Raw genomic sequence first — 13973 nt, 5'->3', positions numbered from 1 at the left:
GAAATAAATTTATGAAGCTTGTCAGCTTTTTTTTTATTTCCTAGAATAAATATAGCAATATGTTTATGTGTTTAGAGAGATTGAAAAGATTTTAAATCACAAAGACCATACATTTAATATTTAAGTATACCACAAGATACCACTTACTGTATCAGGCTACCATCCTCTCTTGTCTCTTTTTTATCTTGCCGTATGAGTTCTTTGTGTTCTTTTCCCCTGACTCATGTCTGCCTTTCTTGGACTCTTCACTCTACCTACTGACTGTTAAAGCTCAGTGGTAGTGCCCTGAATGGTGTCAGGTAGTTAAAGGGTAGAAGCAGGTAAAACAGTGGGACTAAAGCATGTGCATTCTGGCATGAGTTATTTTTTATTTTTATTTATTTTAAGGGGTAGGAGGCAGAGGGGGAGAGAGAGAAGAAGAAGAGAGAAAATCCCAAGCAGGCTCCATGCCCAATGCAGAGCCCAAAATGGGGCTAAATCTCATGACCCTGATATCATGAGCTGAGCCAAAATCAAGGGTCAGATACTTAACCACCCAGGCACCTTCTGGCCGAGTTTAAAGTGATACTTAAGCTAGTCAAATATTATAAAGTATTATATAAGGAGATACTCAAATTTTTAAATTTAGAGAAGGAAGATACCATATTTTTCTTGATAATCATAAAAGTAGATCAGAGTTAAAAAAACAACTTCATATTTGTGTAAGAATTTAAAAAGGCTTCTGTTTATTCTCATTTATTTCTGACAAAAATCTTGTGAGTCGATTCTATTTTATAATGAGGAAACAGTAAGATCAAATGATTTGCTTAAAGTCACTTAGCAAAAAAAAAAAAGTAGAAAATCTATAAATGAAACTGAGGTCTTATCTTTTGTATACAACTACAAGTTCTTTAACTGCACTGCACTTCTAAACAGAGAAGATATTTCACACAATAAGACATTTCTCAATTTATATAGTTCTTAAATATGGGCATTTGAAAATACACACATATAACCATGACCTCCTATGATTTGAAATGTCAGTATTGCTTTGGGGATAATGTTAGTAATGCAATATTGATTCCTTAAAATGTAGCAACTTGAAAATAGAAAAATCCAAGGATTCTTTTGAATTTTGAAAAAAAAAAAAAGAATGATAGTGAATGCCACTCAGCTTCAGAGTCAGGCTACTGAGTCCAGGTTAGACTACAATTTTGCAGTGCCTTTGAGTGCTAGCAGGTGGCGTGAGTGTACCACATAGCTCTTTCTAGAATATGTATGAGTTTCTGGCATAAGCTCTATATAATTTTTGAACATTAAAATGTTAATGTGAATGTACGTTTTAAAGAAGTTAGAATAATCAGCATTGCTGCTTTTTTTTTTTTTTACTACTTACATAAAGCTAGAACACTTAAATTTTTTAAATGGTAAATTTTTGAATTTATTGTTGAACATGATGAAGGGAGTTTTAAAAGGAAAAAATCATTCCATTCTCACTATTCTAATGTAAAAACTATTCTTTCTCTATCTGTATGGATGCATATATACAAATATTTTTATAATTATAATCATAATGTAGATTCATTTTATGATTTTCTTGTACGTAATTCTTATTGTTAACAATCAGAATTATTGTAGAATTTCTTTATTTTATCCCTTAAGCTAATAACCTGGTTGTTGACACGTTTTTTTCCAGAGGACTGTGGTAATTTGCACTGCCTGCACCTAGGACCATTCTGTTAGGTTGATACTTAATAGTCAATATTTTTCTGCATATGTTCTTTAAAGGTGTATTTTATTTATTCATTTGCTATATTTTCTGTAGTTCAAATAAAAATTCACAAGGCTTAAAAAAATAATGTATCCTTTCTTTTCTCATTTATGTGTTCATTCAACAAATACATGTTACATGCTCTTTAAGTGCCAAACCATCACCAAAAATAGGACAGATACCATTCTTATCCTCAAAGGTTTGCAGTCTAATGGATAAAATGAAAAATAAATAAGCTCTTATGCTATGTCTTGAGGGAAGTGCAGAGTTATTGAAGCTAGAAAGAAGTAGAAGTGATTTTAAAATCTTATTTAGCCTCTTTTTTTCTTCATACAATTATGGATCTTTCTTATTTTTAATGCTGTCCATAGGAAAACAGCCTGTGGTTTACCGTATTTAACTGTTCTAGTATCTGACCTATTTTCCTGTGTCAAGCCTAGTTATCTTTTAGATACTTTCAGCCCATGCCATAATTCTCTACAAATTAAAAAGTGTGATCATGTAATCCAGTATTCCCCAAAATATATTTTAAGGAAGACTAATTCCATGAACTTTGAAAAGTAGAATATGGGGGGGAAAAAAGGTAGAATATGAGGTCAAATAAATTTGGGAATTGTTACATGAGAATCCTGCATCCTGAAATTTCAGAATGCTCGTAGCATATTAGCTCTTCCAAGAAATCCTTCTATGAAAACCAATTTAACTCTGCATTTCCTGAATGTATTCAACAGAAATAGACTTTTTAGAGAAATAATTCTTCTTAGCAGTCTCTGAGACAAGTATTAACATTTTGAGAAATGTAGAGCTGAATTATTTCAAATGTTTTGATCTTCATGAATGCTATATTCTAGCCTCCATGAGATATCAGTACCTTTTAAAATAAATATCCCTGAACTAGTTGCAATGATATGGGTCTCATAATTGCATGGTGGAAAATATCTTTAAGCCTTTTTGTTTTATCATTTATTCCTATATTCCAGCATTACTAATACTAATTGAGTTTAATTCTGTTTGTATTACTCATAAGCTGTAATTTCATGTATTTAAGAGACTTGTTATTGGTTCTTTCAGAAAGGTGCTAATGCCCAGAACTTTCAAAGAACTTGAAACAGTTCACTCCCCCTCTCTTTTTTCCATGGGTAAGATCAGGCTTCATAATGCATGCCAGTTACTAACTATATATAGACAAGAGTGCAGGGTTGCAAGTTTCTTTTTGGTTTGTTTAATGTTAACATAAATAATATTGGTACTGGGGGTTTTTTCTCACTAAACAAAGTATCTGAAGTAAGTTTTCTCCAATAACTTTTTATTTTTAAGGTTAAACTTTCTAGTTTGAATTTAGATGATCATGCAAAGAAGAAACTTATTAAACTTGTGGGAGAGCGATACTGCAAGACAACAGATGTGCTTACCATCACAACAGACAGGTAAAGAAAGGTTCAGCAGATTGGTCATTGTGTTGTTTTATTGTTTTCTAATCCCCTGACAGTCCTTTTCTTAAGAAATGATATTAAAAAGTCAAGGTAGCCTTTTATATCAAATTATATTAACATATTAGGTCAGTGAAGTTGCCCAATTCATGTGTTTAATATGGTGACACTAGTCTACTGTTACTGTCCTCTTTATGGACATGGAGAGAAGCTTGCCTAACTGCCTTGTTAAATTATTGTTATTTAAAAAAAATAAAATTATTGTTATTTTTCAGTATTGATATCCATGTGTAATTAGACTTAGGGAAGATGTTAGAAGAAAACAAAAGTATGATTTGCCAGTGATTAAGGTTTAAACAGGTTTTTACAAAGTCAAAGATCTTAGAGTTCAAAGTTTAGTGATTAAATACAGAAATTTAATTTACTTAGGCAATTTTGTAAATAAGCAGAATTTTAGTGAATTTACTTCATAAAGGCAGTATTTTTTTAATTTTTTTATTAGAGTTCCAATTTGCCAACATATAGCTTAACACCCAGTGCTCATCCCACCAAGTGCCCCCCTCAGTGCCCATCACCCAGTCATAAAGGCAGTATTAAATTTACCTCATGAATTTATAAATTAGGTCATTTGAGGTAAAAAGGAGTTATTGGTACATTTTTACAAAAGGGTTATTTTATTTCTTTTTATAGAGGGGAGAGGGGCAGAGAGAAAGGGGGAGAGAGAATCTTAAGCAGGCCTCAAGCCCAACATGGAGTCTCACAAAGGACTCGATCTCACAGCTCTGAGATTATGACCTGAGCTGAAATCAAGAGTTGGACACTTAATCGACTGAGCCACCCAGGTGCCATGGGTTTTGTTTTGTTTTTTTTTTAAATTTCTATTTTATCTTTGGTTGTTTCTAAATTATGTCAAAATACAAAGACCTACCTTTAGGTGGGCAGATAAAGCAAGTGGGCAGATAACTTTTCTCCCTTCCTATTCCAGTTTTAAAACATTTGGAGATATCAATATCGATTTGGTTTTATATTCTGCTTCTTAGCGGTGGGAAGAAGTAGCATGACATACGTAAGTGATGGCAACAATGTGAGGGTGGAAAAAGTTTGGGAACCTTGGTTTCAGATTATTATTGTATGGAGGAAAAATAGATTTGAAATATATTAGTATTATTCTTTTTTATTGTCTTTAGAAAATATAATAGTTTTTAGCTTGTACAACTTTAAAAATACCTTTAAAATGTTTGCTCTTTGAAATTCTGTAAGTATCTGACAACGATTTTTTTCCCTAAGTTTTCAAGTGTCAGTGTGTGTATGTATTATGGCAGCAACTATTTAAAGGACTACTAAACTTAAGTATAGAATAAGCAGAGTACCGTTAAAGTCATTTGTCATATTGATGGTTTTATTTTATATTCAGAGAAATTGGAAATAATGATTTCTATATGATTTTATTAATCTAAAAGCTAAACTTGCTGTCTCATATTTACATAGAAGTTTCACCCAATATTAGATTAATAATTCCATTTTAAATATAACAACAGCAATACAACATTGAATAGTGTAGCTCATTTTTTTTAAAACTTGGCTCTGGAGAAATCAAGATGAACATTTAGATTAAATCAATCATTAATCTATCCCTGTTTTTAAAATGAATCCCATAGATAATGCTCACAGTGTCCAGCAGACTCTTAACCCTGAGACTGTGAAAGGCACGTTGATTGGACAAAGTCATATTAAAAATAGTGTAAAACTGTTATCAGATACAAACAACGCCATTAGTGATGAAAGTGAAGAGAAGTAAAAATAAATACATACAAAATAAAGTGACACCAGTTTTCAGTAACCTTAAGTAGTGACTGACATAGACTATTCTTATTCCAAGAACAGAATTTTCCTAAAGGTAGGATATTCCCTGTTGAGAGGTAATATCTGAATATAAGTTATCCCTTGTATTTAATATTTGTGTATTTTGCATATTATTTTATATACTGAATTTTTGAAATTTTGACTTCCTCCCTCTCTTTCTGTTACAGATGCCCTTTAAAGAGACAGAATTATGATTATGCAATGTATCTGCTAACAGTTTTATACCATGAGTCTTGGGTAAGTGATTGTGTGTGAATGTTTAATAATTTTGTCAGTGTAATTTAGATGGTGTTAACATTTCAAAATAGCCTGTGGCAAGTACTCAATTGGTTTAATGAACCACTGAACTGAGGATTTATGAAATGTTAAAAATAACTTCTAGTGACATTGAAAGTGAGAACCTTCAAATAGATTACGCAGTACATCTCAGGACCTTACAGAAATCAGATGACTAAATGCCTTTAAAATTCAGAGTTTCTGTCTTTAGTTGGAAGATTTAAAATTTTTATTTTTTCTTTTGTTTGACTTTGGCTGAAAGTTATCAAAGTTATGGAAGGGAAATCATATGTATAACTTGAGAATTTATAACTCATCCTACTGTTGAAATAAACTACATAACAAAGCCCCAAAATTTTATAGAAAGGCATTTTAAATATTTATTAAAGTTTTTAGTTAATGCATAGCCTTTTGTATGAATATTTCACTGGCATACACTAGGGACAGGTAGGGGCAATTAATTATTTAAATAGTATTAAAAATAGTCTTTTTTTTTTTTTTTTTTTAAGATTTTATTTATTTATTCATGATAGACACAGAGAGAGAGGCAGAAACACAGGCAGAGCCGGGAAGCCTGTTGTGGGACTTGATCCCGGCACCCCGGGATCACGCTCCGAGCCAAAGGCAGACACTCAACCCCTGAGCCACTTCGGTGTCCCGATAGTATTAAAAATAGCCTTGTATCTGACTGTATTTATTGAGTTTATAATTAATGTAAGCATATACATTTATTTGTAAGGAAGTTTTTCTTATGCTTGAGCATCACCTTACCTAATTTAAGGTTAGTATCTAATATGTTTGGGTAACTCGCTCGGGTTTTAAGTATTTTTGTTAAAAATTAAAGTAACTTTAAATATGCATACAAATTAAATTTTTTTGCAGCTTGCCTAATAGACATGGGATTCAATAGCATTTTCTATTAGGAACATTTGAAGGAATGGAGACAGCTGGAGAGAGTCACTCTTTAGATACTCGAAAGACGTCATGTGAAAGAATGAAAGAAGGGTTGAATTTGTTTTTCATGTCTTTTAGGGATACAACAAGGTAGAAACAATAGGGAAACAGACTTTTTCACTGAGTACAAACTTTCTAAGAAAGTCATTTAAAGATGGAGTGGGCTACTTTTAATAGGTAAAAAATATTCCATCCGTTGGCTACTTAATGGGGATATAGTGGTGAAAGTTTCACTCTCCTTAGATAGATAGTTGGATTAGATACTCTTGGGAATCTTCTGCCATCCCTGAGATATTGTAATTCTGTGAACACATGTAACCATTTTCTGAACTGCTTACAGCATTTCCTTCATAGTAACAATAAAACCATAGCATAAGAACATAAGTGAAAAAGAAAATAAAAGAAAATTTTGTTGCCAAGTTAGTAAAGAACAAAAAGTACCTGATAGCTTTTCTCTTCTTCCGAGGTGTTCTAATTATCATAATTCATCTGGATTTTCCAGTTCCTGGCTTCAGGAACAATATCATAATAGCAATTAATCTCTCTTTCCTGTCAGTTGATTTTATAAATACCTTTGGCTTAATGTAATTAAGTTTTCTTTTGAACCGGCAACATGGCTGAATTAGCTACAGCTGTATTGTTGATCGTTAAAGAGTTAATACCAAACAATAAAAGCCAACCAGTTTTGAATCTCTCTTGCCAGCAGCCTGTAAAATGAATTTGCCCCAAAGGAAATGACAGGCATAAATAAATTCAGTGAAAGTTGACTTACTGGATTCTTTCTGTGGTTCCATGACATAGAATCCAAACATTTTGTATTCTGTATTCATGCTAGTAGCGTTTGATCTTTAATGCTAATTACTTTGATGCCAGAATAAGTAGCCACATACATCTGTCCTGAACAGATATAATTAAAGAATTTCTATATTAAACTTGGCACTTGATTCTTTGTAAATAAGTACCATCAGTGAAGAAACTTTAAGAGAATGCAGATGAGCTGTGAAATTTTGCAAAGCTGGTGGAACAGAATTTTTATTGAATTGAAGTTCTTTTTTCCTTCATCAGCATGGAATTCAGACTTGAAATTGATGCTACCACCTGGTATTTAATCAAATATTTAGAAAACCCCCTTTTAATCCATTCCTTTATTTTTTAACTAGTTTCAGAACATTTAAAACCTGAAAGGTAAGCTGCTCTTAATTTTCTGGCTTTTTAATGTTTCTGTGAAGGTTACCTCCAAGTATTGAGGGGGAAATAGTTGGTAGTTTTATGTAGCACACAGTTCGGAAACTTGTATGAAAACTTGTTCCTCTAAACCTCAAGATAAGGAAATTACTATTGTATGCTGTTCAAAACAGTTTAACTTTGGAAGTATCAAAGTAGACTTCAAAAAGCATAGATTTCACATACCATGGACTTCAAGCATGGAGGCTTAGCAGTGAGTTGAGGAAAGGTTATGGCACTGCGAGGAGGTGGTAAGAGACCAGAGGATTAAACCATTTACCTTTGGCAGTTCAAAGAAGCAAAGAGTTGTAGAAATTTGTTTTAGTATTTCAGTATGACACATTGTTAGCATGGGAGTGAGTTAAGTTTTATCCTTTGGAACTATACAGACCTGGATTTGAATTCTGTTACTTCTTACTTGTGTAGCCTTGGCCAGCCATTTGGCCCCTGAGGTTCGGGTTTCTTCTAAGGGTTTTTGGATAGATAGGGAGAACTTGCATGATATGTCTGGTAGGTAGTGGGGTCTCAGTAAATATTGGCTATTAATATTGTTAATACTAAAAGGAAGATGATTTATCTTAGGACTTGAAATTTATTTGCAATTCTGTATATAGCTTACATTTAACTTGACAGATTTTATATAGGTAATCAAATCTGTGCCCTCTTTTATTTGAATTTTTAGAACAGATATCCTCAACATTCTGACATGACTGATAATAACAAAACTTCCTAAATGTTAACTTTATTGCATGATGTTCTTTAAATATTCCACAAGCAATTTGGTTAAGAAATGATCATATGAAATATTTTGCAAAGTGATTTGCACAAAAGATAGACACTGGGGGAAGAACAAAAGCACTTACTTTAGAAAATGAAATTCCAAGGGTTCTTGAATGATTTTGATATTTAATTAGTAATAGTTATTTTTTAAATCCGAATTTTTGACTGTCTTATTTGGATTTCATGATAGTCTTATTGCCAGTCAAAAGTACATCTGGCTTTGTAATAAATTGGTTCTGAAAAGTCATGTAGCAAAAACCTCTAAGTTGGATCATTTCACACTCAGTAAAAATTCAGTTTTAAAGGGGACCAAATCACAAACATATCTGATAAAAATGAAGAGTCCTTTTGCAGCTCCATGATCGCTGTTCATTGTGATTGTGTGGGCTCATGTACACATATATTTCTAGATTATAAAGGAGAACACTTGAATGATGTTTGTAATGTTTACTCTTTCCTCTGTTCAACAATGGTTTTGTTCTTGTGTACAAAGTACAGTATTAGGTATTGATCAGACTGTGAAAATGAAAGAGGCTTTGCCTTGAGGGACCTTTATTTCTGGAGAGAACCAATGGTCCTAATATAGTCTGTTTCACTCGCTAGTAGAGGTAGGAACACAGTGCTGTGAGAGGCACTGGCAAGGAGTAATTTCTCACAAGAAACGGTGACTGGTTTTGGAAGATAAGTAGAAGTGTGCAGTAGAGACATGGGTGAAGGACTCTGTGGCCTTGTGGTTGTAGAGGGCAGGCAGAGGTTTGGTGTGGCCAGGGAAGAAGACTCCGGGCAGAGGTAAGGAGGTGAGACTAGAAAAATAAGCCAGAGCCAGACTGTAAACAGGTTGTATAGCTGTACAGAGTGGAGATGTGTATCCCGTGGGCAAAATTGAGCTGCGGTAGCATTTTGCCATTTGTTTGAAAAGGTGCCTCTTTTTAAAAAAGTTTAATGTTTATGGAATAGTCCATATGGCAAATGTCAAGTGTGCTTTTGTTAAAACGAACTCTTTATTGACGGATGAATGTTTACTGGTTGCCTGTCACTCGCTTGGTGGTATTGCATATGGGGATCAACATATAAGGAGGAAAACTTTGTCTTTTCCATTGAGAAACACTAGTAGAAGCAAGTAAGGTTTAATAATAAATATTACAAAAGTGTTGTATAGTTTACAATTTAATTTTGTCTATTTATTTCTTATATGTCCTTCAAGGCTTTAATTGATACCTGCTTTGAGTCTATTTTTTGTGGTATAGTTGATGCATAACATTATATTAGTTTCGGGTATGCAGCATAATGCTTCAGTGTATATGTATATATACTGAAATGATCACAATGTGTCTAGTTAAATCACTACACAGAATTACACAATTTTTTTTCTTGTGATGAGAACTTGTGAAATTTATTCTCCTAGCAGCTTTCAAATATATAGTACAGTATTATTGACTAGTCACCATGCTGTATATGACATTCCCATGATTCACTATATAATGGGAAGTTTGTACCTTTTGACCATCTTCACTCATTTTGCCCACCCCCAGCTTCTGCTTACCACCCATTTGTTCTCTATTTCTATGAGTTGAAGGTTTTTAGATTCCACATATAAGTGAGATCATATGGTACTTAATCTTTCTCTGACTTTTTTCACTTAGCATAATGCCTTCAAGGTTCATTCATGTTGTCACAGATGGCAAGAATTCCCTCTTTTTTATGGCTGAAAAATATGCTGTAGTGTATGTGTATGTATGTTTAAGCATGCGCACGTGCGCACATACACACACGTAACTCTTTATCCATTTATCCATCAGCGCACACCTTGGTTGTTTCTGTGTCTTGGCTGTTGTAAATAATGTTGCATTGAACCTGAGGGTGCAGATATCTTTTCAAATTAATGTTTCGTTTTCTTTGGATAAATACCCAGAAGTAGAATTGCTGGATCTTATGATAGTTCTATTTTTAATTTCTTGAGGAGCTTCCATACTGTTTTCCACAGTGGCTGTGCCAATTTACATTCCCACCAACAGTGCAGGATGGTTCCCTTTTCTCAATATCTTTACTCATACTTGTTGTTTTTTGTCTTTTTGATGATAACTATTTTAACAAGTGTGAGGTGTTCTCTCATGGTGCTTTTGATTTACATTTCCCTGATGACTGATATGGAGCATCTTTTCTTTTCATGTGTCTGTTGACCATCTATCTGTATGTCTTTGGAAAAATGGCTATTCAGATTTTCTCAATTTTAAATTGTATTTTTTTTACTTGAATTGTTATGAGTTCTTTATATATTTTGGATATTAACTCATCAGATGTATTTGAGCCTCTTATTCTTTGTGTAACTCCTTTGCATATGTAGCAAGTTACACTGTCTTATCTTCTATATTGGTTACTAGGGCCCTTGACTACAGACAGTTGTGCCATGGACTGTTTTCCATGTATGTTTCTGTTGCTCCATGTATGTTTTGTCTAACTAATCCTAAGGTCCTTAATAGCATGTATCCAATCTTACTGTATTTTGTTCTTCAGAGTATCTAGGTCAATGCTAGGTAAGAACACTAAGTATTTAATAACAGCTCTCCATTCTTTTAGATTTCCATAGAGTTTTGAAGTAGGTTTTCATCTTCAAAAGTAAGACAAAGTAACAAACCCCCTTTTTAGTAATATAAAATGTAGGATACTTGTTGGATGTTAGCAATAATTAGCTTACTGGTGTAGATTAATAATGATTCATTAATAAAACTTAATGAATATCATAACTGTGCCCAATTTATAAGAAATATCTTTGCAACAGTTTGAATACTTAATTTTCATGGATGTATGATTTGAGTTATGTATATATTAGGTTTTTCATTTGGTTATGTTTTATCAAATACTTAAAAAGTATTCTTAATCTTAATTGTTTTGGAAATTCTCTACAAAGTTTGCTTCTATGAGTTTATTTCGATGCTAATTTATATTTCACAATGTTAATATCCTCTATATTCTAGAAAAATAATGGCTGCTCCTAACAGGGTACATCTCTTTAATGTGAAATGTATTCATGCATAAACTACTATGTAATCTAATTATGCATAAACTAATTTTAAAGTGTTTATTAAAGAAAAAATAAACACTTTAATTGAATTTCCATGATAAGTTTGAGCATTTGTAGTAGACCAGTAACAGTAACATGTGCTCACTTGCTACCTTTTCCTTGATTACAGGCAAATAGCTGGCTTTTGTCTTGTTTTATTATTACTATTTTTTTTTTAGAGAGGCAGTGGAGAGGCAGAGGGAGAGAGAGGTAAGCAGGCTCCAAGTCCAGTGCCAAGCCACAGGTGGGGCTTGATCTTACAACCCTGAGATCGTGACCTGAGCAGAAATAAAGAGTAGGATGCTTAACTGACTGAACCAGCCACGCTTGGCCTTTGTTTTAAAGTAAGTGTTTAGTGTTGCCCTGAAAGTCACATGTGTCTCTTTGTTTTTTTACCTCTGTGCTGTACTTGAAAAGGGAATGAGGGGTGAGAGAGAGGAGCTCCATTTTTAAAAAGTGCTTTAAAATACTATCTTTTTTCTTAACACAAAAGCATTTAGTGAGTCCACTCATTTTAAATTAGTGCTAACTTTGAAGATCAGGAGTCAAATTTAACTGTTAGAACCTCTTCATGACATAAGTTTAGAAATTAAGATTTAGAGGAGAGATATGTACTTTGCTCAAGGTTACCGAGTTTTTTAGCAGAGGGACTCAAGACTTGAACTGCAGCTTCAAAGTTTCATATTTCTCCTGTGGTATCATATTATTTAATGTTCAATTTTTGAATTACATTAAAAAGATTATGAAATAAGAGATGAAATCAAGGGGTGCCTGGATGGCTCATTCGGTTAAGCATCTGCTTTTTGGCTCAGGTCATGATCCCATAATCCTGGAACCCAGCCCTGAATTGCATCGGACTCCCTGCTCTGTGGGGAGCCTGCTTCTCCCTCCCTCCCTTGCCTCTGTGCTGCTTGCACTCTCTGTCTCTCCCTCCCTCCTTCCCTCCCTCCCTCCCTCCCTCTCTCTCTCTCTCTCATAAATAAATTCATTCATTCATTCATTAAAAAAGAGAGATGAAATCAAACCCGAACTTTAGCTGCTAGTTTACTGTCTTCTCAGACTGAACAGTTGACAATTGAAAATTTATCTTAATAACCTGTTTTCAGCTGAGGGTTGCATTAGACTCACCTGGAAGCTTTTTTAAACTACAGATGTAAGAACTCTACAAAATTAAAATCTGTAGTGGTGAGACTCAAGAAGGTTTCGTTTTAAAGGCTTCACAAGTGAGTCTGATGTAAGTTCTGGTTGTGAATAAATTTTCCAATCTTTGAGTCCTATTAATAAACTAATTAGAAGGCTGGTATATCTCTTTTAAGATGATTTTTGTATATGTATCTAGTATCAGAGCTAAGGTGTAGGATGAGAATTAGAATGAGAGGGGCAAGAAAATCCATGATACACAGACTTTTTTTTACTTGATGTATTATTAGGCAGTAGGCACCTGTTCTAGATTCTTGGGTGGAATGATGGTACGATGAAGGTGACACTTCCTTTATCTCTTTGCCTTCAGGCACGATGTCCTATTACATCTATTAAAACTATTTTCTCCTCTTGATCCCTACTGCTGCCACCCTAATATGAGTCTTCATCATCTTTTAACTGTAATAAAAGTTTACTTTGATTTTCCCATCTCATCTATCTTCCAGATTGCTGTTAGAGTAATTGTTTCTAAAAAGCAAGTCTGTTGTGTCATAGTCCTTTATAAAGTCCTTCAGTGAGTGGTTCCCTATTACCCAGGATAAAATCTAAACTACTGAGTCTATTCACAGCAGTTTGCCACCTCATTACCAGTTACTCAGGAAATGTAGGTTATATATTCTCTCAGCCATAATGAACATAAAGTATTCTTTTATAACTTTGCATATGCTGTTCTTTCAACTTTTAATCCCTTTTTTAAAATTGATTAGCTTTGCAAATTCATATGAATCTTTTAAAATTTTATTTATTTATTTGACAGAGAGAGAGAGTGAGAGGGAGAGCAGGAGGGATAGGGAGAAGCAGGTTCCCTTCTGAGCAGGGAGCCTGATGTGAGGCTCCATACCAGGAACCTGGTATCGTGACCTCAGCTGGAGGCAGATGCTTAACCGACTGAGCCACCCAGGCACCCCTCATATGAATCTTTTAATACACTTCAGATGTAACCTGTCTTAGAAGTTATCTGTGCATTCTTTTCCCCTCCTTCTATTAGCATTCCTCTTATTACTTTTATGGTAATGGCCCATGTACATGTCTGGCTGAACCCATTATATTGTGAGATCACTGAGGACTGCTCATTTCATTTATCTTTGTATTCCCAACCCCTACTACAATGTCTGGCAAAACAACAGTAAATTTTTAAAAACCAATCTGAATTAAATTGAGTTCTTTGACATATTCAGTTAAACATTTGGTTGTGATAACTAAAAGAATTGACAGTTTTTTTTTATCCATTATGGATATTTACCTCTTATTTTTTATGATTTTCCAATAACTTGGGATTTTTTTCTAATGGTTAAACTGTTTTCCCTCATATAGCACAATGCCTTACTTGTAATCATGGGAAGTGGAATATTACTATGATTCATGTTCTAGGCAAAGGGAGCTGTAAATAAGATGGTAGAAGGTGGCAACTTTGTGTGTTCAGTGGAACAGATAT

General features: G+C 33.7%; 1 protein-coding gene across 4 annotated transcripts in view; it reads left to right on the top strand.

The window, feature by feature from the left end:
• The window catches only part of MRPS35 (mitochondrial ribosomal protein S35), a 47282-nt gene that overhangs the window by 17331 nt on the left and 15978 nt on the right, over positions 1-13973 (top strand). For 3 of the 4 annotated variants that reach the window (XM_077870629.1, XM_077870631.1, XM_077870630.1), the window contains exons 6-7: positions 3068-3177; positions 5211-5280. In XM_077870629.1, the coding sequence (XP_077726755.1) occupies positions 3068-3177; positions 5211-5280 (180 nt within the window). Of the gene's footprint in view, positions 1-3067; positions 3178-5210; positions 5281-11517; positions 11683-13973 lie in introns of all 4 variants that reach the window. The other variant, XR_013364108.1, reaches the window with a different exon arrangement.

This window comes from Canis aureus, chromosome 25 (genome assembly GCF_053574225.1).
Source record: "Canis aureus isolate CA01 chromosome 25, VMU_Caureus_v.1.0, whole genome shotgun sequence".
NCBI classification, from domain to species: domain Eukaryota; kingdom Metazoa; phylum Chordata; class Mammalia; order Carnivora; family Canidae; genus Canis; species Canis aureus.
This window is presented reverse-complemented; position numbering and strand designations above follow the sequence as displayed.